Source organism: Tupaia chinensis, unplaced genomic scaffold, assembly GCF_000334495.1.
Source record: "Tupaia chinensis unplaced genomic scaffold, TupChi_1.0 Scaffold000045_1, whole genome shotgun sequence".
NCBI classification, from domain to species: Eukaryota; Metazoa; Chordata; class Mammalia; order Scandentia; family Tupaiidae; genus Tupaia; species Tupaia belangeri.
In genome coordinates, this window is record NW_006159501.1 from 7,093,069 (window position 1) to 7,113,983 (window position 20,915).

The 20,915-nt window shown below is 50.6% G+C and overlaps 1 protein-coding gene across 3 annotated transcripts; it reads left to right on the forward strand.

The window, feature by feature from the left end:
* The first annotated feature begins 9,937 nt into the window (after positions 1-9,937).
* Positions 9,938-16,216, forward strand: NTSR2 (neurotensin receptor 2). 3 transcript variants are annotated; one of them, XM_006140816.2, is made up of 4 exons: positions 9,938-10,564; positions 13,283-13,556; positions 14,437-14,527; positions 15,688-16,216. In XM_006140816.2, exons 1-4 carry the CDS (start codon positions 9,941-9,943, stop codon positions 15,932-15,934), a joined length of 1,236 nt encoding a protein of 411 aa, XP_006140878.1. In that variant the 5' UTR covers positions 9,938-9,940; the 3' UTR covers positions 15,935-16,216. The 3 variants fall into 3 exon arrangements, with proteins under 3 accessions (XP_006140878.1, XP_006140879.1, XP_027629279.1); XM_006140817.2 differs by having other exon boundaries at positions 13,283-13,549; positions 15,688-15,810; XM_027773478.1 differs by having other exon boundaries at positions 13,283-13,498; positions 15,688-15,810.
* Positions 16,217-20,915: the final 4,699 nt, after the last annotated feature.

The window sequence follows — 20,915 nt, forward strand, 5'->3', positions numbered from 1 at the left end:
GGGGGGCGGCGCTTTACGGGTGCACACCTGCCCAGGAGGAAGACGCGAGTGCAAGTCCCCCACGTGCCAGGCAGCGACGTGCATCACACGTACAAGACCTTCCAGGATTGGAAACGGAGTGAAGCCCTCTCAGTAAGGCTCCCTGAGTAACCACAAAGAATCTACCTAATCTCTGTGTGGATGTCGTTCCTCTGGGTAGCCCTTCGAGGAGCGGCCCTGTTCCTGTACTTAGTGTGTACAGATGCAGAGCCCCCTCCCTGTGCCACCCTCCCACACTCTCGGCATTTCACCCCGGGCGCCTGCAGCACCCCCCAGCAGGGCCTCTTGCCTGAGGGAAATGTGCTGCCCTGGGATGGCACTGGATGGAGCTGACCGGAGTGACAGGTGTAGGGAGGGACCAGCAGCCAGGAGGCTCCGTCAGCCGGGTGCCTGCCACACCCTCACGCCTCTTCCCTAGGCTGCAGAGCCCCAGATGCTCCCTGCTCCCCCAAAGTACTGAACTCTCCCTCCAGTGCTGGCTGAACCTTCTTCAGCAGCAGACCAGAGCAGAACGTCATGGGGTGGCCCAGGTGCACCATTTTGGTGTGGGTTTGACACCTTATCTCCACTGTGGTCACATGCCCTGCTCTTTGGCCTATATAGCACGGTCCTGGACTCTAGCCAGGCCCTGCCCTCAGCACCCCCTGCCACTTAGTGCCACCTGGACCCCCTGCACTCCTGCTTTGGGCCTTGCTGGGAAAACTGCTTTGAGCACATTCCTAACACCCCGTAAGAAGGGCCCTGGCACCTAGGTTGGGCTTTGAAATGGGCAGTTCAGTACAAGTGCCAGCAGCTGTGGAGTCCAGGGGAGCCCCTCATCACACGCAGCATGTAATCTGAGCCAGCGCTGGTTAAATGGCCAAGCTGGGGAGTTGCTTCAGCGTCCCTCCTCTCCTCACCTGCACACACACACACACACTAAGGACTTCGGAGGTCCAGGACAGAACCTGATGAGCTGGAAGCCTTCAAAAGATCTCAGGTCTCTGTTTGGAGGATCAAAGCAATCACTATGCATTTTCCATCTAAGCAAATGGAAAAGCTCTTAGTTCTTAAACGAATTCCAAAACCTCCTCTGTTATGCAGCCTCTAGAACAGGAGCCCCCAGGAGCAAAGCTGGCCCACCACTTTTCTGGAGAAACGGGAAGACACAAACTCATCCTGAAGGGGGCCCTCTGTGCGGAAGGATCCCAGGCCCATCAGAACAGGAGCGGAACTGCACCGGGCTGCAGGGGGAGGGAGGAGGGAGAGGCCACTGTGTCTGCAGATGACCACATGGCCAGTGCTTACCCATGACCAAGCCGAATCCAGGGGACTCTTGCCCGGCGAGGACTCCCAGTTTTGATCCTGTTTCTCCATGGCCTGACCTGTGGGCTGCTGGTTGCCTCCTCACGCAGACTCAGTAGAGGAATGTCCCTAGGCAGGCGACACCAGCTCAGAAGCTGGGAGGCCGGGCAGGGCAGGCGACACCGGAGCCCAGGGCAGGCGGTGCTTCCCTTTGCACCAGTCCCAGGAGCTCCAGCCAAGTCACAAGGCTCGGAGAAAGAGCAGAGTGTTGGATTGCAAATCTCTCCCACCTGGGCACTGGCTGACAACACCAGGATGCAAAACACCCAGAAGATGCGTTTCTGCCGACATTGTGAAGGGACAACTCGGGCAGGAACACAACCCCTGCAGGCCAACAACAGGGCACCTTGGATCCAGGCTTCCCCATCATTCCCCCAGGGTCAAACAGGCCTAGACAAAACTGGAGTGCAAACCTGTGTGTTGCCTCCAGAGGAACCTGACGGAGGAAGTGTCTGAGGGCAGGGCTGGTGCGGTCACATGCCCTGGACTTTGGACATGCCAGGTGCAGGGACTGGCACTTCGTAGACAGTAACCCATCCATGCTACACTCCCAAAGCCTCAGAGAGTCCTTTCTGCTCCTCACATGCCTCAGCACCCCACAAGAGCCTAGAGAGCTGGGAGCCGCGTGCTCTCCCACGTGCCCCGAGCATTGCGCCCTGAGCTGGGCTCCCTGCCCCAGCTGCCCCTTCATTGCGCTCATCGTGCTGTGGTGAGAACGCCTCCCACAGGTCAGGAGCTGTGCTAAGTGCTGGAGGGGCACAGGTGTGGGTCATTTTCACAGCACTCCTCTAGGGTGACAAGACACAAAAGCATGAAGAACTGGCCTTAGGTCACAAAGCCGGAAGTGGCCATGCAGGGCCAGGGTGATGTGAGAGACGGTACCCTTCACCTAACTCTAGTCCTTCCATGAGTCTCAGATTCTCTGTCCAAAGCGGCAGTGGAACCAGCTACGAGGATCTGCAGCAGGGTGGGAGGGAGGGTACGAGGGCAGCTCTGGGCAGGGCTGGGTACAGAGGCCGCGAGATGATGAGGTGGCACCTGAGGGACAGGGCTTTGCAATGTCGCCCAGAAACAGAGGATGCTGCCTAAGGGCACAGCGGGGCTCTGGGAGGGGCCGTGGAATATTTCACTGGAGCATGCTGTGGGTAAAGACGAGACACCCCAGAGAAAGAAGGGTCAGAGAGAGGACCCTGTCATGTCCCTGCAGCCCGTGATGCTGTGGAGCACCCTGTCTGTCACCCTGTCCGTTCTCCTCCCAGCCAGGCCTTCTCTGCTTCCAGGGCAAGCGCCTCTTCCTCATTCCTCCAGGGCAGTCCTGACAACACCCACTGGGGACTGTTTTCCACCTGATGCAATGGGCGTAGCTGCCGTCAGTTTATAGCAAACAGGTGGCCCTCGGAGCCTGTGGCTTCCCCAGCGTGATGCATCAATTAAAGAGTGACTGCGACCCCACTACCCCAGCCACCCCGACTCTGACGTCCCGCAGAGCTGAGAGAGTGCCCAGGAAAGGCTGACAGGCACCACTACCCCCACTGCTGCGACCAGAATAGCTCGTCGCCTGAGCTGAGTGCCCAGACGTCCTGAAGTGTGAGGGAGAAAATAACAGCACTCTGGGACACCGCGGTGGAGCGGGAGCGCCGCTGCTGTCACTGTCGTCACTTGGTCCTGTCTAGACAGTTGAAGAACCTCGGGATCGACAGTGGTGAGAGAGGATGACACCTGGTCACGCCGAGCATCTGGCCAGACATCTGAGCGAGGCGTGCACACGCAAAGGCTCTGCACACGCAAAGGCTCTGCACACACAAAGGCTCTGCACATAGCGTGACCCTCGCCCGCTAGGAAAGTGCAGCGCGGAGCAGCGCAGAGTGCACCAGGTGGGGGCCAGCCGGCTGCCTGTTGGCCCTGGTCCTGGGGCTCCCAGCCTGGGGCAGGCCCACCCCACACCCCTGTTGGCAGCACGTGTTGGAGAAGGGGCAATCAGAGTGACACATGTCCCACTGCTGCGTCAGCCCACGGAGGCCCTGCACTGGCTGGACAGTGTGCCAAAAAAGAAGGATGTGAATGTTGCTGGGGCCCCTAACTATGTCAGGGCTTCCTGAGAGCTGGGATTAGTGGTTAAATCTGAACCGGACAGACCAGGCTCTCGGTCTCACTCCGCCCCCAAGAAGCTGTTATGACTTAGGTCGGTTCACTCAATGTCCAACAACCTTGTTTCTTTATGGGGCCAGGCGGGGGGTGGGGGGGGAGAGAGTGCTGTAGGCACTCTCTTCATTAGAATACTGTGGGGATGCTTAAAGTGCCTGCAGGAATTCCTCCACACAACGCCTGATACATTAAACTGCTAATAACAGGAGTAACTATTAACCCTCAAGGTCATGTGGGACTAGACATCAACAGCACTGTTTGCAGATGTAGAACTGGGGCTCTGTTTCAATTTAGACAAACAGCAGCAGCAGTCTCGCCAGCTCTTCCCACAGCAGAGCTCCGGAGCACTCCATGGCTCCCCAGTGTCCATGTTGGGATGGAGCCAAATCCCCCCACATCTCCCTTAGCCCATGGTTGTCAGGAATCCACAAGATGTCACCTTTGCCTACAACCAGGCCAAGTCAGGAGTTACCTTTTAGACTCACACAGCACTTTCTATTTTTCCATTCTTTTAAGAATGATTTGTTTATCATTATTTTTATTTTTTAATTTGCTACAGGGCACATGTGTTCATCAGAGAGTTGCAGAGAGAAGAGAGAGAGAAAGCAAGATGCAAGGTCCAGGACTTGAACTGCTTTCGACCGTGTGGGAGTCCAGTGCCTAAACCACCATGCCACCTTCTGGCCCTGTGTTTCCCATTTTAAAAAAGTTTTTATTTATTTCTTCCATGAGAAAGAGAAAGAGACAAACACCTTCAATGGGGTCCTCACAATGTAATCCACCCACAGCCTCGGCCTGCCCAGATCCAAGCACGTGTGCACACCTCCTGTGCTGCGGGAGGTCCTGAGACACAAACCCATATGGATCCCACATGGCTGACTGCGTAGTTCAAGTCCCTGACCTGGCGGCTTGGAGAATAGGCCAGGTACATGTGTTTACATGTCCAAAATCCCAAAGGATCATGGAAAATAAGTGATTGCAGTACGGCCATACCGCCTGGTGGTGAGGGGCTGATTTTTCACTTTCTCTCTATGTCTCTCTGGCAAGCACATATGTCCTATGGCAAATTTTATTTAAAAACCTTTTTTTTCTTTATCTTTGATTTTCTGTCACTTGAATTTGATAGGATTAAGTGTAATGAGTTTTCTTTCTTTAGGTATTTTTGGTTTGGTTTTGTATAATGGTTTTCATTTTTCCTGCTTTGTAGTCTCTGAATTTTCTGGATCTATAGTTTGATGTTTGATATTAACCTGGGGGGAATTCTCAGTCTCTTCCCTGCATTGCTTTCTCTTTCTCTTCTTCTTCTGGTATTCCACTACATGGCTATTATACCTTTTGTAGTTGTCCCACAGTCTTTAGATATTCTATGCTTATAAAAAGTTTAAAATTTATTGGTATTTATTGGTTATTTGTTTCAAAGAAAATTTATTTAAAACTCACACATATGGAATTCTTGGATTTGGTAGAAACTTATATTTAATTCTACAGTCCTAAAAAGTTTTAGTTTTAGTTCTCAATTTCTATTTCTAATGCTATAAATATTAACAGAGATAGCCCACAAAAACAAAAGTTCTTTCGGGGCCTCAATCACTTCTTTTTTTTTTTCAGAATTCTTTTATTTCATTTATTTATTTGTTTATTCTAATTTGACCAGAGAGGGCAGAGAGAGAGAGAGAGAGAGAGAGCCGCCAGTACCATGACTCAAACTGAGCTCAACTATGTGGGAGTCCAGCACCCTTAACCACCATGCCACCTGCTGACCCAGGGGGCCTCAATCACTTCTAAGAGTGAGGCCTGATGGTGGTCCAGCATTAATGTGATGCTCTGCAGGGCTGACCCACTCGGGCAGGTTCCATGTTCACATCCATTGACTACCCTAAACATGGCAGGTGTATGGATGCCCATGATCGGGGACTGGACAAAGCTGGGGGTGGATGGTGGCATGAAGACCCTGCTGGGGCTGCATCTCTCTCTCACTCTCTCTCTCTCTGTAACTCTTGCTCAAGGAAGAGCTAAATAAATAGACTTTAAAATTAATTTATAAGCATATGAATGATAAGTGAGTCCTGGGATAAAAATGTTATACTCTTGAAACTTAAAACTAAGAAATTTAAAATATGTAAGTTTTCAATTATTTAAAATGATAAGAAATCTATCAACATAAAACATTTTCATTAAAAAATAATCATCTTTCCAAGTTTAAAAAAAAGCATGGTTTGCATTGTCACATTGTTGCTGATTTATTTAATATCTAGCTGGCTTAAGTGAAGACAGTTGATTCTCATCTGCCTCTGTTTTCAGTCTGCTTTGATATGATGCTGTCATTGACATATATGATGGCAATCCCATTTCACACACATATGTAATCTGAAGAGAATATTCTGTTAGATAATTGTGTACATTCTTACTTGACATTACACCAAATTTGAAAAGTAGTCATTTCTTTTCTTTTAGATTTTTGCCATAACAGGGAGACACAGAAAGGGAAAGTGAGAAATCATTCCCCAGAGGGTGATGGCCATGCTACAATCCCTTCTCCTCCATTCTCCTTTAGGAATTCTGGGCACACATGCACAAATACTCAGCATGGTTTTCAGGCCGTCAGGTCCGGGGCTTGAACTACATGCATTCAGACACATGGAAGTCCAGTGCCCTAGCCACTATGCCACCTGCTGGCCCCAAAAAGTAGTAATTTCTTAAAGGTAGAAACTAAAACTATATCAATGAATTTTTCATCATCAGGTACATTAATAATCATTGGTTCATTTTCCCTTTTGAATGGATCTTTTACTCATACACAATTTTGTAACATTGCGTCTTGGTTACTTGTAAAATCCTGGCTCACTGAGTTACATGGATCTGCCAACCATGGGTATGTCCTCATCTATTGTACAAAATTCACATTCTTTAATATCACTACCAACATCATTAGGGCAATGTTTGCATGTTGCAAAACTGTCAGATTTATGGTGACTGATACAACGGTCCCAAATTCTCATTTCTTCCAGAAAGCACAGAGGTTATGCATAGACTTCCCCCAAATACCTTCAGCTGTGTTCTCTGAGTGCCAGGTTTAATTCATTCACTTCTGAGAAAAATATCTGCCAAGTCCCCAGGTCTGAATGATTATAGTTTGTCAGGCATGCTTTCGTGCAAAAACGATATAAAAAGAAAAAGCAAGAAAAGAGCAATGAGTTTATCTTGTAACTCAAGCAAATGAACAAGAGATTTGCCTTGAGACTATCCTTGTCCTTCACATGTAGCAGAAATGACTGATGCATGTGAAAGAAGAAAAAGCGTGTTCTCCTTAGGGTACCGGAAGGAATTCGCAGGTTTGGCTTGGCAGTGCTGACGTGAGAGCAAAAGGAGAAACGCAATATACTGTATTGCTCATGTAAACAGAAAAAAGGACACAGACAGCAAAGATACTTGACAGTGAATTCTAATGATGTTGAAAAAGTTGTGTCAGAGGGAAAGAGGGAGAGGGAGAAAGCAACCTCCCTCCCAATGGGAGTGGTCACACTGCAATCCCATCAGTTCCATTTCTCCATCCTGTGGGGATTTGGGGCTTTTTTTTTTCCCCCTCTTCTTGTCTCTTTTATTTTTGAAAAATTTTACTATAGGAAGAGAGAGACAGAAAGTGAGAAAGCACTTCCCAGGGAATTGACCACACCACAATTTCTCCTCCTCCATCCTCCTCTTAGGATTTTAGGCATGCAGGCACACACGCCTGGCATGTTTTTCAAGTCACCAGATTCAGGACCCCAAATGCGTGGTCAGTCAGGTTGGATCCAACCACCTTAACTACCTCGTCACTGGCTGACCCGGGGAATGGTTTTCAAGCTTCCAGGGCCAGGATTCGAATCACATGGTCAAGCCATGTGGGATCCAGCGTTCTGAACCACTAGACCAATGGGCTGTGCCTGAGTTCTGAAATAACTTCCCAACCCATGACATTGTATGTTTTCCCGGCCCCTCTGCTGGCCCTCTGCACCCGGGCTCGCCCTCGTCTGAGCAGCTGCTAGGTGGGACACAGGGTGGAGGTGGGACAGCACGGCTGCCAGTGGTGCTGGTGGCAGTTATGTTTCCCTTTGTCTCAAATTTCAGGTCATATGCTGAGACTTCCATGTGAAAGAATAGAAATATCTGCGGACAGTAGGTGGCATGGTGGTTAATGTGCTGGATTCCCACATGGCTGACAATGGTTCAAGTCCTGGACCTGGCAGCTTTCTCTCTCTCTCTCTCTCTCTCTCTGGTGAGCACACATTCTTTTGTCAATTTATAAAAATGAAAATAATAAAAAAAGACCTTTACCTCTTACAGTCTGGAAGCTGGAAGGCCAAGAGAAAGGCACCAGCAGGCTCAGGGTTTGGTGAGGTAGTTTTCTTCTCCCATGTTCGTTCTTATTGCTGTGTCCTCACACGGATTAATAAAGACTAATCTCACTCTCTTAATCCTTTAATTACCCATGGTTTAATTACCTCCAAAGGACCCTGCTCCTTAATACTACTCCACTGGGGATTAAGTTTCAACATAAATTTTGAAAGGGACACAACATTCAAGCCATAGCATCCTACAAAAGTCCAGGGCCCTCTGGAAGACATTTGCTATTGAATTTATGGAGCTTTTATTTAACAAATTAGAAACATAATATTGAGAATCCCAACTGATTTCAGTGAAACTTGCATTATTTATACCTATCATCAGAAAACATTTATTAATATTCCTTTTGCCAATACTTCCCTTTCACATTGAAAAAGAAAATATTATTTGTTAGATACAAAAAGATGTCTACATTTTCAATATATTATTATTTAAGCCTGCTCAGATTGTTTTAGTATCATTTTTGATATATTATAATATCAGCCAGAAGTAAAAATCAGGTGAATTTCAATGTATAATAATGATCAAATACTTTTTACACTTTCCTCTGTGTATCTAGGAAAGTTCATATATTTTCTTTAGTATAAAGATTAAATTAAATTAAGTTGGTTGAGACTGTTGAATAAAGTATGTGGCAAACTCCATATCAGATGAAAAGCAAATGTGTGAATGAATGATGTACAATTTTTTTTTCTGAGGGTTTTACAATTTAACAAGGGGAAATAAGAACTATCTAAAATAAAATACTTACAATGGTAAGTATCCTAAAAAGTGCAAACACAAGTAAAATGGGTTTTCAAGGAGAGCTTAGAGGGGAAGATTTGAGGAAAAAAAATAGATTTGAAGGATGAGTGAAAAGAGTGAGGAAGTACAAACACACTGCAGGAAGACAATTTTGTTTCATTCAGCTTAGAATGTACCATGTAAGGAGATGGTTGTAAGTGGTCCCTTTCCCAGCGTGCTTCTCCCAGATGAGAAATAGACCGCCGCAAGTCTGACTCAACAACGCCTTAATTAAATAAATAATTATTTACATAAAAAAATAAAGTTACTGCATTGTTGTTCTCAATTATTTCCCCAGTCTCAGAACCCTTTCTGTATAGAAGCAGAGCAAAAATAAACACATGAAATCTTAGTTGAATGTAGGTTTGATTATCTATCCAGATAGAAGACTAAATTAATAATTACTGGGCCATAACAACTTTGCTGAAGAGAAAAAGAAAATCCGGATAGCCAACTTCTGGCTCCAACTCTGCTCCCAGAGGTTCTGGGTGAGGCGAGAGGGCCTGCAGGCTCTGGCTCTACCCTTCTGCTGTTCTACGTGAGCTAATAATAAAACAAAAATAAATAAAAAGAAAAAAAGAAAAGAGACTAGGGAAGGGCTGGAAACCTGCTAAACACTGCTCCGTTCACTTCCTCCCACTGCTCCATGAGAAGGACTCTCTGAAAGGACTGGGAAGGCACGACACCCCAGGATGCGTCTGCCAGTGACGTGGGATTCCTTGAGATATCAGCGCAGCTTTGAAACCCTCTAGCAAGAACCTACCGTCTTCCAAAGGTCCAAGTGCTGGCAAGTTCTACCTCAGGCTGTTCCTGGACCAAACGCACAAATGGCCGCCACGTCGTGACAAAAGCCCTCACCTGTGTCTGCTGCAGCTCAGGAACGTCCGCACACAATCGCTCACTGAATAGCCACAGAAATTCGGCAGTGCCGATAGTATTTTAAAGTTGCCGAAATGGGTTCAGAGAGGTCGAAAGCCTTTCCAAGCTCGCGCTGCTGTAAGTGGTGGAGTCCGGTCAATGCGTGATTATCAGCTCCCAGAAGCGCCCTCTTCCCACCGCTTGCTTCCCTGAATTGAACCGAGCCAGGAATGTGAACGCCGCTAGCAGGCGAGCACTCGCGCCTGACCGGCCCTTAGGACACCCTTCGGGGGCGTGTCCTTCCAGTCCCTGAGCTTCTGAGAGAGGAGGAGGTGCTGGCTACCCGGGCAGTTCGCCCGGTCTCCGGGCAGTGAGAGCGCGGAGCGGGATGGAGCCGGGCAGCCCGCGGCCCCCGAGGCCCAGCCCGGGCCTGGGGTCGAGCCTGGACGCCCGGCTGGGCGTGGACACGCGCCTCTGGGCCAAGGTGCTGTTCACCGCGCTCTACGCGCTCATCTGCGCGCTGGGCGTGGCGGGCAATGCGCTGTCCGTGCACGTGGTGCTGAAGGCGCGGGCCGGCCGCCCCGGGCGCCTGCGCTACCACGTGCTCAGCCTGGCGCTGGCCGCCCTGCTGCTGCTGCTGGTCAGCGTGCCCATGGAGCTCTACAACTTCGTGTGGTTCCACTACCCCTGGGTGTTCGGCGACCTGGGCTGCCGCGGCTACTACTTCGTGCGCGAGCTGTGCGCCTACGCCACGGTGCTCAGCGTGGCCAGCCTGAGCGCCGAGCGCTGCCTGGCGGTGTGCCAGCCTTTGCGTGCCCGCCGCCTGCTTACGCCGCGCCGGACCCGGCGCCTGCTGTCGCTCGTCTGGGCGGTCTCATTCGGCCTCGCCCTGCCCATGGCGGTCATCATGGGGCAGAAGTACGAGCTGGAGACGGCGGGCGGGGATCCGGAGCCCGCCTCGCGCGTGTGCACCGTGCTAGCGAGTCGCGTGACACTGCAAGTCTTCATCCAGGTAAGGGAGGGAGGCTGGGAGGTGGGTTCCCTTCCGCCCCGACCCTGGGAACTGACATTTCCAACTACTACACTAGGGGTCACCCAGAAAGTCCAGTCTGATGACCTCATTCTCCAGAGGACTTGGAGAGACTTGGCCAAAGTAAGGCATTGGGTAAAGTCCAGATTTGAATTGAAAATTAACTCTGAAAGCTTGTATTCTTCCTATTCTTTTAAGAGAGGTGGTCAAGCGTTCCTGGGAATGGTCTTGCCTGGCAAGTCTGTGGACATGCTGATTTCATGGTCCCTGGGTTTGCTTTCAGTAGGTCTGAAGTCCTATGTGAAGAAGCCCCCACCTCCAGATGGCCCTGGAGCAGAGCTGCCTGTAGCTAGGGTGGGAGGACTCTGGGCCTCTCTTCTGGGGCCTGACCAGGCTCTGACCTCCGTCCTGCCACCCTCCCTGTCTCCCCCAGCCTTGCCTCCCCATGCCACTGGCTCCTCTCTGCCCATGGCCTGACACCTGGCTTTTCTGGCAGCAGCTCTTGCTCCTGCTCATTCCCTCCCCACGCCCTATTCCCAGAGGGCAACTGCAGCCTCACCTCCTCCCTCAAGCTTGCTTTCACTCCCCCAGCTCCTCCGGCTTCCCTGAATAAACTTGGGGAACATGCCGATGTTTCTGAGGCTGAGCTACACCTTGGTGAGTGTTTGCTGGTCCCTGTGGCTCTACAAGCTAACACGCTCTGCGCTTGCTCGGGTCATTGCCTGGAGGACCCCGATCCTAGGTGTCCACTGCATGGGGGTGGAGAAGAGCGCTCCTAGCCCCTGCCAGCCCTCTAGGACACCTAAAGGGTACTCCCACTCCCAGGCGCCCAGGCTCAGCCCTGGAGGAGGAAGGCTCCATTCCACTCCACCCTCTCACTGCCTGGAACAGGTGGACTGCCTGAGTTTCCCCAGAAAGATTTCAGAACTTCCCAAGACTAATTACACATTTATGACTGTATATTTTACTTTCAATCTCTATCTTTTTTTTCCCCAGCTATAAGGCGTGTGCGCTTGCCAGACAGACAGAGACAGAGAGACAGAAAGCCAGAAATCACCCCCCGGGGGGATGGTCACGCCGCAATCCCTTCTCCATTCTCCTCTTGGGATCTTGGGCACGCATGCACATGCACCCGGCATGAGTTTTAAGCCACCGGGTCCAGGACGTGAACCACGGTCGACTACGTGGGAGTCCAGTGACATAGCCATTACGCTAACTGCTGGTTCCCTCAATCTCTATCTTTAAAACTACAATTTGATACTAGTTAGGCAGGTTGTCCTTGATATAGACTGTTTGATTCTGTAAACAGGCTAAAATGAAGGTCATGTACAGTGTTTTATTGTTCCCTGGAGTTGTGCATGAAGATGAAAAAAGCATGAATAATAATTCCTTTCAAAGGTACAGCACAATGGGCTGGCCCTGTAGCCTAGCGGTTAGAGGAGCTGAATCCGACATGGCTGACCATGGCTTGAATCCCAGCCCTAGTGGCTTAAAAAACATGCCGGGCATATGCAAGTGCCCCAAATCCCGACAGGATGGAGAAATGGAGGACAAGGGGTAGTGGCGTGACCATGCCCTGTTAGGGGTGCTTCTTTGTTGCAGGCCTGTTTGGGGATGCCAGGTCTTTTTCATTGTTGATTTAAAACTTTATTTTGAGGGCCAGCAGGTGGCATGGTGATTAAGGCGCTGGACACTCCCACATGGCCGATCACAGTTTGAGTCCCAGACCTGGTGGCTTGCTTTCCCTCTTTCCTTCTCTCTGTGTGTCTGTCTTTCTCTGGTCAAATGAAAATCAATGAATGAATAAATAAAGTTTTTTTAAAAAACCTTTATTTTGATAGAAGATATGATATGTTCTTGTCACCTCCTGAGGCTGGAGAAAATGGCCACAGGAAGTAGAATAAGAATTTGCACATCAGAAATTGTTTGATTTATCCTTACATTTGTCATAATATTTCTGGGTATAAAATGAAAGGTGGAAACTATTTTTTCCTAGAAATTGTAAAGTATTGCTCATTCTTTTCTTTTTTTTTAAAGAAATTTTTTATTTAACTTTATTTATTTACTTTAATTCAACCAGAGAGGGAGAGTGAGGGGGGGGAGTGAAAAAGCAAGCCACCAAGTCTGGGACTCAAACCATGGTCAGCCTTGTGGGAGCCCAGTGCCCTTAACCACTACGCCACTTGCCAGCCCCTTGCTCATTATTTTCTAGGGCCCACTATTGCTTTAAAGAGGTCAATGTCATTCTGGCTCTCCAACCTCTTTCTGTGAGGTGTTTTATCCTTTGAATGCTTTCAAGAGCTTCTCTTTCTCCTAAGAAAGTGTCTCACTATGGGTTAATTTCCACCCATTGTTCTGGGCACCCATTTGATCTAGCAGCTCGGCTCCCTCTGTTTTGGGAAAAATTTCTTGAATTTCTCTTTTTTTGTCATATGATTTTTCTCCCTCCTGTTTTTGTTATTCCTTTTCTTTCTGGAACCATTATTATTTAAATAATAAACATCCTAAACTAATCCTAAGTTTTCTCACCTCTTCTCTCCTACTTTCATGGCTATCTCCCTACTCTCTGAGAATTTTCTCAGCCTTTTCCTGTAACCCTCCCACTGCCCCTTCCTGGTGCACTCCAGGCCTGGGGCACAGCCTGGGCCCAGAGTCACAGGCCCATGGCGTGCCACCACACCACGGGAATTACCTCTGCAGGTGAATGTGCTGGTATCCTTCGTGCTCCCCTTGGCACTAACCGCCTTCCTGACCAGTGTCACCGTGAGCCATCTGGCGGCCCTCTGCTCCCAGGTGCCCACAGCTTCTGCCCCAGGCAGCTTCGCTACCAGCCATCTGGAGCTACTGAGCGAGGAGGGTCTGCTCAGCTTCATTGCAAGGAGGAAGACCCTCTCCCTAGGAGGCCAGGCCAGTCTGGTGAGACACAAGGATGCGAGCCGGATCCGCAGCCTCCAGAGCAGCATCCAGGTTCTGAGTTACGTCCTCTGTCCCGCGTCCCCAGACGAACGGCCCCGGGCCAGGGCTGCCCCTCCGACTCCTGGCCAAGTGCCCTTAGCAAGTTACGACCTCTCTCTAGGCCCCCTTTCCCTGTGCCCCAGGGGCATCCTGTACAGTTGAGTGGAGTCATCATAGGAAAGAATGGGAATTCTGGGTACAACCTTTGACCCGCTCCAGGGAGAGGCCCACTCAACGGAGACCTGGCTACTTTTCAGGATGCCGGTCAGGTGGAGCAATACCAGGAGCAGCTAAAGGCTGTGGATGGGAAAGGTGGGCTCTCAGACAGGCCAGGTCCCAAATCCAGGATCCTTGCAACTCTCTCCCTTCCCAGCTACATACAACTTGGACCTGTTTTCTCGCTTTCGTAAGTAAGGGGCAGATGTGACCTTGTAAGAGACAGAGGAACGCAGAGGTCACTGCAAACACCTGCCCTAACCCAGCTGAGGTCCGAGAGGCTTGAGCAAGAAACTAGGTCTCTGCTCTCGTCAGTGTCATGGTCTCGTGCCATCAATCAATCAGAAAACGAAGGGAGTGGCTTCGTAAGGCAGACAAGACATTTAATTCTGTTGGACATGTGGTCACATGACCAGGTGAGAACATCCCATCCTGCATGGGAGGATATGCCAGTGGCTGAGAAGAAGTTCTGGGAGCATCTGTGGTAGGTCATGGTTGAAGCGGGGACAGGGTAATGCAAGGTTTGAGAACAGATGCAGATAGGGATGTATCAGATAACCGGAAGCTCCCCCAACCCTTGACTCCAGGAACAAGTTTATGGGGAGGTGATGTTGTCACCCTCAGAGGCGGCATAACAGGCCATGTTTGCTTTCTGTGTGTCGCTGTCTCTCGGCTGCCTGCAGGAGCCATCGTGGCTGTGTATGTCCTCTGCTGGCTGCCGTACCACGTCCGCAGGCTCATGTTCTGCTACGTCTCCGAGGACAGGTGGACCAAGTAAGTGAAGTACACGTGGGGGTCTGGGCTGGGCTGGCCTGGGGTCTCCGTTGCTCCCCAGAAGCACCCTTGGTCTCTGGATCCCCCAGAGCTCTGGCTTGCATTCTAGCTGGCCCTACTCCAGTCTGCCCCACGCTCTCTCGACTGGTAACAGAGCATTATTTAGAAACCTGTCAGGCCTGGGGAGGCCATGTGAGAGGTCTCTGAGTGCAGCCAAAACTGTAGGCTTCCTGGGACCAGCAGATGATGTAATGATTATGTTGCTAGACTCCCACATGGCTGACCACAGTTCAAGTCCCAGACCCAGCAGCTTGAAACACACTGGGCACGTGTGCATGCATGCCCAAAATCCTGAGAGGAGGATGGAGGAGAAGGGATTGCAGTGTGGCCACGTTCCCAGGGGGGTGATTTCTCACTTTCTGTCTCTCTGGTGATCGCAGGCACCCCATAGCAAAAATCTCTCTTAAAAAAAGAAGAAGAGGAGCTGTGGGCTTCCTGACTATAGGACAGAGTGAAGCTCACAGGCCAGGAAGGGGTTGGAAGCCACGTTGTTACGGGGCAAGAGGAGGGAAGACTCGCTGATAAAGCCCTTAGACAGAGACCACAGCAGGCACTCGCTTCACGACCCGGCCAGGAGGAGGAGCAGGCTCAGCATCTTCCTCCTGGAGCTCCCTCTGCCCTGGTCCTCAGTGGGAGTCAGGCACCCGGGAGACTGTGGTTGCCAACAGGTGCCTCCTTCTCGAGGGCCAGCAGCAGTTCTTACACACACGTGTGCACACGCATGCACATGCCAAGCCCTTCCCACCGCAGGGGGTCTCTGTGACAGGAGTGTGGCTTCTCAGAATGGCGTCCACCTCTTAGTGAAGCCATACGTCCCTGACCGCCCACAGTCCAGGCTCCCAGCATCCCAGCCAGCTGGGCAGACAGCTACATCCATCACACATGTCACCCTCACCGTGTGGGTGACCGAGACAGTGAACCGAGAGGTGGGTGGGGCACATCGGCCCAGGGGAGCTGGCACTCGTGGAACCACTGCCTCCTGACAGCAGACCAGGGGCCCTCCTTGCCCACCCCCGGAGGACAGGGCTCTGCAGCAGGAAGGGGTGGGCACAGCCAGGAAGACACAGGCGCTCTGACCAGGTGGCCGGGTTCTCTTCCAGCACGCTCTACGATTTCTACCACTACTTCTACATGGTGACCAACACGCTTTTCTACGTCAGCTCTGCGGTGACCCCTGTCCTCTACAGTGCCCTGTCCTCCTCCTTCAGAAAACTCTTCCTGGAAGCCCTCAGCTCCCAGTGTCGAGAGCCGCTACCCCTAGAAGCGCCACAGTCCCGCCCTAATGGGTACAGGTTCCGACTCTGGGGACCACCCAGAAGCTCTGACCTGGATGACATACCAGGATGACAGGTGGAGCCCCAGAGTGTCGGGCAGCTCAGCCACCGGGCATGGCACTAAGAGTTCAAGCCCGCGGTCAGTGGGGCACGCGCTGACCCAGCTCTGCCGCTTACCTGCCTGGAGCTGTGGGCAAGTCACGGAGCTCCTTCGCCTCAGTTTCCTCATGTAGGTAATGGGGGTGGGGATAGTCCTCCCCTCTCAGTGCTGCCTGAGATTAACCTGCTTAGCTCAGTGCCTGGTGCCTCAGCACTCAATAAATCTTCCCCGGTGTGCATCTGGCGGTTATTGTTACATTGTTATCCCTGTTATTCTGCTCCCCTGGAATCCACCACCTTCTCTGATTTGATGTTCAGTGGAGGTGTCAAATCGCATTCTTGGATATCAAATCGGCACCCAGGAGCTGACTGAATCGTCACGTCCCAGCAGGGACTGGCTGTTCGCACTTGGCAAGCCCCAGCCCCTCCTGCCTCTGGCCTCTGCCCTGCAGGATGACCTGCAGCCAGGGCAGCCCATGGCTGAGGAATGTGGCCGATGGGGAGATGGCCAGGCACGCAGGGCCCAGACACGCTCTAGCCAGCAGTACTGGACAAGGTAGCTCTTCGCTCTCATCGGGAGGCCCTGTCCATGTTCTCTCAGGTCACAGGCTCACCTCATGTTGCCCACCTCGTCCCTGACGGTGGCGATGCCAAAGGCAACAGAGAAATGGCAGTCTTTCCTGAGTGGTGGACTCAGTGTTGAGAGGCAGGCGAAGGCGGCCGTCTGAGGGGGTCAGAAGAGAGCATTGGTGGGACCTAGGACCAAGAGGAGATGCGTGCTGGTGACCGTCCTGGAAGCCCCGGGATTTGCCCAGCTCCTGACCCCCTGCCACCCACCCTCCCACGCTAGTGACTAGCACTGTGCATCCCCACCACACACACACGCATCGCGTGCACCATCACAAGCACAGATCACCACACGTCACACACATCCGTCCCCCCCACACACAGACCACATGCGTGCATCACAAGTGCACACCGGGCCAGCACACTGAGATGAGACATAGACCGGCCAAGGAAGCCAGAGAGATACCATGGAGAGGAAGGACTCCAGCCTGAGTTGCCACACGCTGGCGTCAGCGTAATTTAGAGGTGGCTGTCTAGCTCACAGCCTCTGGAGAAAGGACCAGAGGTGGTGACCGAGCACCCTTCATTGACCCCAAAATGGGTTGGTACTGACACGAGCACCCACCCAAGGCAGCCGAGCAAGGTGAGGACCAGGAAGTGCCCTGAGAGCAGGGGCCACAAGGGCACTGGTATGGGGACCTTCATGAAGGTGGCTCTGAGTGGGCCATGAGATCACCTTGTCCATAGAGAAGAAGGTGGGTTGCAGACCCACCCTGGGCTGGATGGAGCCAGCTGAGTTTTGGCTCAACCTGGTATTCAAGTCCCGTCTTCCAGAGCTCCTTGGTCCCCGCGAGGTGGGGCAGGACACAATTCACCAACTGGTCTGGTCAGCTCAGGGCCTGGTAGTAACCAGCTGGGGACCCTGGCTGCATCACACAGGAGTAGGGACCTTGACAGATGAGTCTCCCCAAGTCATAAAGCTGGTGGAGGCACAAAGCTCTTAACCAGTTAAATCAGGGGCCAACAGGTGGCATGGTGGTTAAGGTGCTGGACTTCCACTTGGCCAACTACAATTTGAGTCCTAGATCAGCAGCTTGAGAATCACAATACATGCATGCCCAAAATCCCAAGAGGAGAAGGGAGGAAAAGGGCTTACGGTGTGGCCATCCCCCAGGGGGCGATTTCTCACTTTCCCTCTCTCTGTCTCTATGGAACACATGTGCCTATGGCAAAAACCTAAACAAAATAAAATCAGGTCAGCAAAAACAGGTTTGAAATCGAAGCAATTCATAATCATTATTTATGCCTCTTTCTGGAAACACACACTCACTCTGCTGTAGGAATGTTCATGTGTTTGGTTGTAGGGATTCTCCCCAGACCTCGCTAAGGCTGTTCTTGTAATATGTGGTACAGGTGCACGATACTTCCCAAGGTATAGAAAACCTGGAGTGGAAATTACATCTAGGCTGTCTAGTCCACAGCTCCTTTCTCGAGGGACTCTGGCAAGGAATCATAGCTCTCTAGCGCCTAATAAATTTACAGAGATTGCATGAGATAGAGACGCACGGCCCCTTCCATAGTGCCTGCACATGGTGAGTGCTCAGGAAACACCGAGAGGTTGCCAGAGTCTTCATCCTAGAGCCCACACTGGGTAGAACCTGGAGAAACTTCCCTCACTGAAGGCCAAGTGACTGGAGCACACCTTCTCTGAGGCATGTCACCAAAGCATGGTGAAAACTTAAAGAAAAACAGGTCAGGAACAAGCTAGGTGAACTACTTTAGCATATTATTCCAAATGTCATGAAATCTTTCAGCAGAACATGAGCACCCCGCAGGCCCAGAAACACACAGGAGGAAGTAGCTCAGTGTCCGTCGTTCCTAAATAAATGACAGTCCCCACGCCAAGGCTGCAGCGTCTTCTGTCCAACATGCTGACAAGACACGCCGATGACAAGAACGTGCTGCTAATAGCTGGGTGACATCGGTGGGCTCCTGCGTTGTGGGGAGAAGCACATTTCCTTTTTGGGAAGCAAATTCACGATATATTTTGAAAGCCATAAAATGTCCAGTAACTTAGAAATTCAATTCCTGGCATTTTATTTTAAGGCAATTTGCCCAGGAAGGAAAGGCACCTCTGCATGCACACAAATTCATTGCAGCATATCCTCCGTCTGGGTATTTCTGAACAGGGACTGGACCGGGGACACAGTGCCTTATCGCATCTAGTCCCACAGCAGCGCCTGGCTGCATTACCAGTCATACGCTACTACCATGGGGGCGACGGTAGTACCGCTACTGCTTCATGTGCTGTGGGCAAATAGAAGCGAAGAGAAGTTAAGGAAGGTTCTTCTCTTCGGCAACTCGGAGATTGGAAGCCAGGCTTGCTGGGAGTCCTGTGTTCCATCTCCATGTCATGCTGATTCCCAAGAGTTTGATGGCAAAAGATGAAGAGAGGTTAAACATTTCACAACTGAGCGAATCATGGTCATGCATGTGGCCAAACATGTGAGGTCACCACGACAGACCTTATTTAGCTACAGAAACATATCATGATTATGTGACTAGTTGGAAAAGAAAACACGAGACATTATATTATGATATTCTGTACAAATTGTGCAGACACAGAAAACGTCGGAGCGAAGCACTGAGGCATGAGAATGTGGTGTGGTTGAGCGGGCGAGAGCGACCCCAGAATAAGGCTGGTCTGGTCTCTTCCCCTCATCAGAGCACGGCGAGGCCCAGCACGCAGCAGATGTGCAGAGACATCTGGAGGAGGATGGACAGCTTGTCCTTAATTTGTTCACCTACTAGTGCCCGTGTAATCCCTAGATAACAGATGGACCTCCAGTTGGCCTTCCCCTTGGCTCAGGAGTGAGGAGTCTAGGGCCCGACAGGCCTGGGGACAAATCCTGCCTGTCACCTCCCAGCTGTGTGACTTACACAAGTTCCTTTACCTACTTGGGCCTCATTTCCACATCTGTGAAATAGATGTTCTAACAGCTGCCCCGTGGACTCTAGGAATTCAACGGCAGCAGGAGTATGGAAAAATGCTGAATGCAGCACCTAGCACCCAAAAGGGCTCAATAAATAGCCTTAATCTCAGAATTACAGAGATTAAGAAGAGATTAGTGACCACCAGGGCTCCAGGATGTGAAGGGGCCGGGGGTGGTGGTGGTGGTGGTGGCAGGTGTGGTTACTAATGTGCCACAGGAGGGATGCCCACCACGATGGAACTGCACTGTGTCTGAAACGTGATGTCAGAATTATAATAAAAATACACAAAATCTCTTTGTATTATTAATATTTTTTCATTTTTAAGAGGGCATTTAAATGTGGCAGAGAAAAGGCAAGAAAGTACCCATGGGGAATGGTCATGCTACAGTCCCTTCTCATCCCTTCTTTTGGGATTTGGGCATGCACGACACACACCTGGTGAGTTTTTCAAACCACTAGGTCCAGGACTTGAACAACGCATTGGTCGTATAGGATCCAGCTGCCTTAACCATCAGGCCACAGGCTGGTCCTGTACTATTTCTTAATACTGCATGTGGGGGTACAAGCAGTAGGGCTCTGGACCAATCCAAACATGTGTTATCTGTGGTCCTAGCTAACTAGGAAGCTGGGTGAAGGATTGTGGCATGGTAGACCCTGTCAAAAGTACCTATCTGGGACCAGCAGATGGTGTCATGGCTATGTGGCTGGGCTCCCACATAGTCAACCATGGTTCAAGTCCCAGAACTGGAGGCTTGAAACTCATGCCAGGCACATGTGTATGCATACCCAAAATCCCAAGAGGAGAATGGAAGAGAAGGGATTACAGTATGGCCATCCCCCTGGGGGGCAATTTCTCTCTTTCTGTCTCTCTGTCTCTGTCCAGTGTGTCCAGTGAGCACATACACTCTATAGCCAAAGTCTCTCTTAAAAACAAACAACAAAGTCTACCTATCTTTCTCTCTCCCTTTCTCTATCATTAAAAACAAACAAAGAAAACAGAAAACAAAAAGTTGCATGGGGCCAGCAAGTGGTATAGTGGTTATAGCATTGGGTCCCACATGGCCAATTGTGCAGTTTGAGTCCTGGACCCAGTGGCTTGAAAATCATGCCAGGTGCATGTGTGTGCATGCCCAAAATCCTGAGAGGGGAATGGAGAAGTGATTGTGGCATGGGCATCCTCTCAGGGGAGTGATTTCTCACTTTCCCTCTCTCTCTGTCTCTCTCTGGTAAGTGTACACACCCTATAGTAATAAAATAAAATTGCCTGTGAATCTATAATTATTACCAAAAAAGAAGAGGAAACATCACTGTAGCCTCACACATAGTCAGTAATAAATTTTCGGTATACACCTTCTGAGTAAGAAAATATTAGCTGTTGTTATTATAAAGGAATG

Bases quoted from the DNA above. Each gene is read 5' to 3' on its own strand.
- NTSR2 (XM_006140816.2), top strand. From the start codon at position 9,941: ATGGAGCCGGGCAGCCCGCGGCCCCCGAGGCCCAGCCCGGGCCTGGGG. The intron at 10,565-13,282 runs GTAAGGGAGGGA...TTACCTCTGCAG, and splicing joins CACTGCAAGTCTTCATCCAG to GTGAATGTGCTGGTATCCTT. The intron at 14,528-15,687 runs GTAAGTGAAGTA...GTTCTCTTCCAG, and splicing joins TCCGAGGACAGGTGGACCAA to CACGCTCTACGATTTCTACC.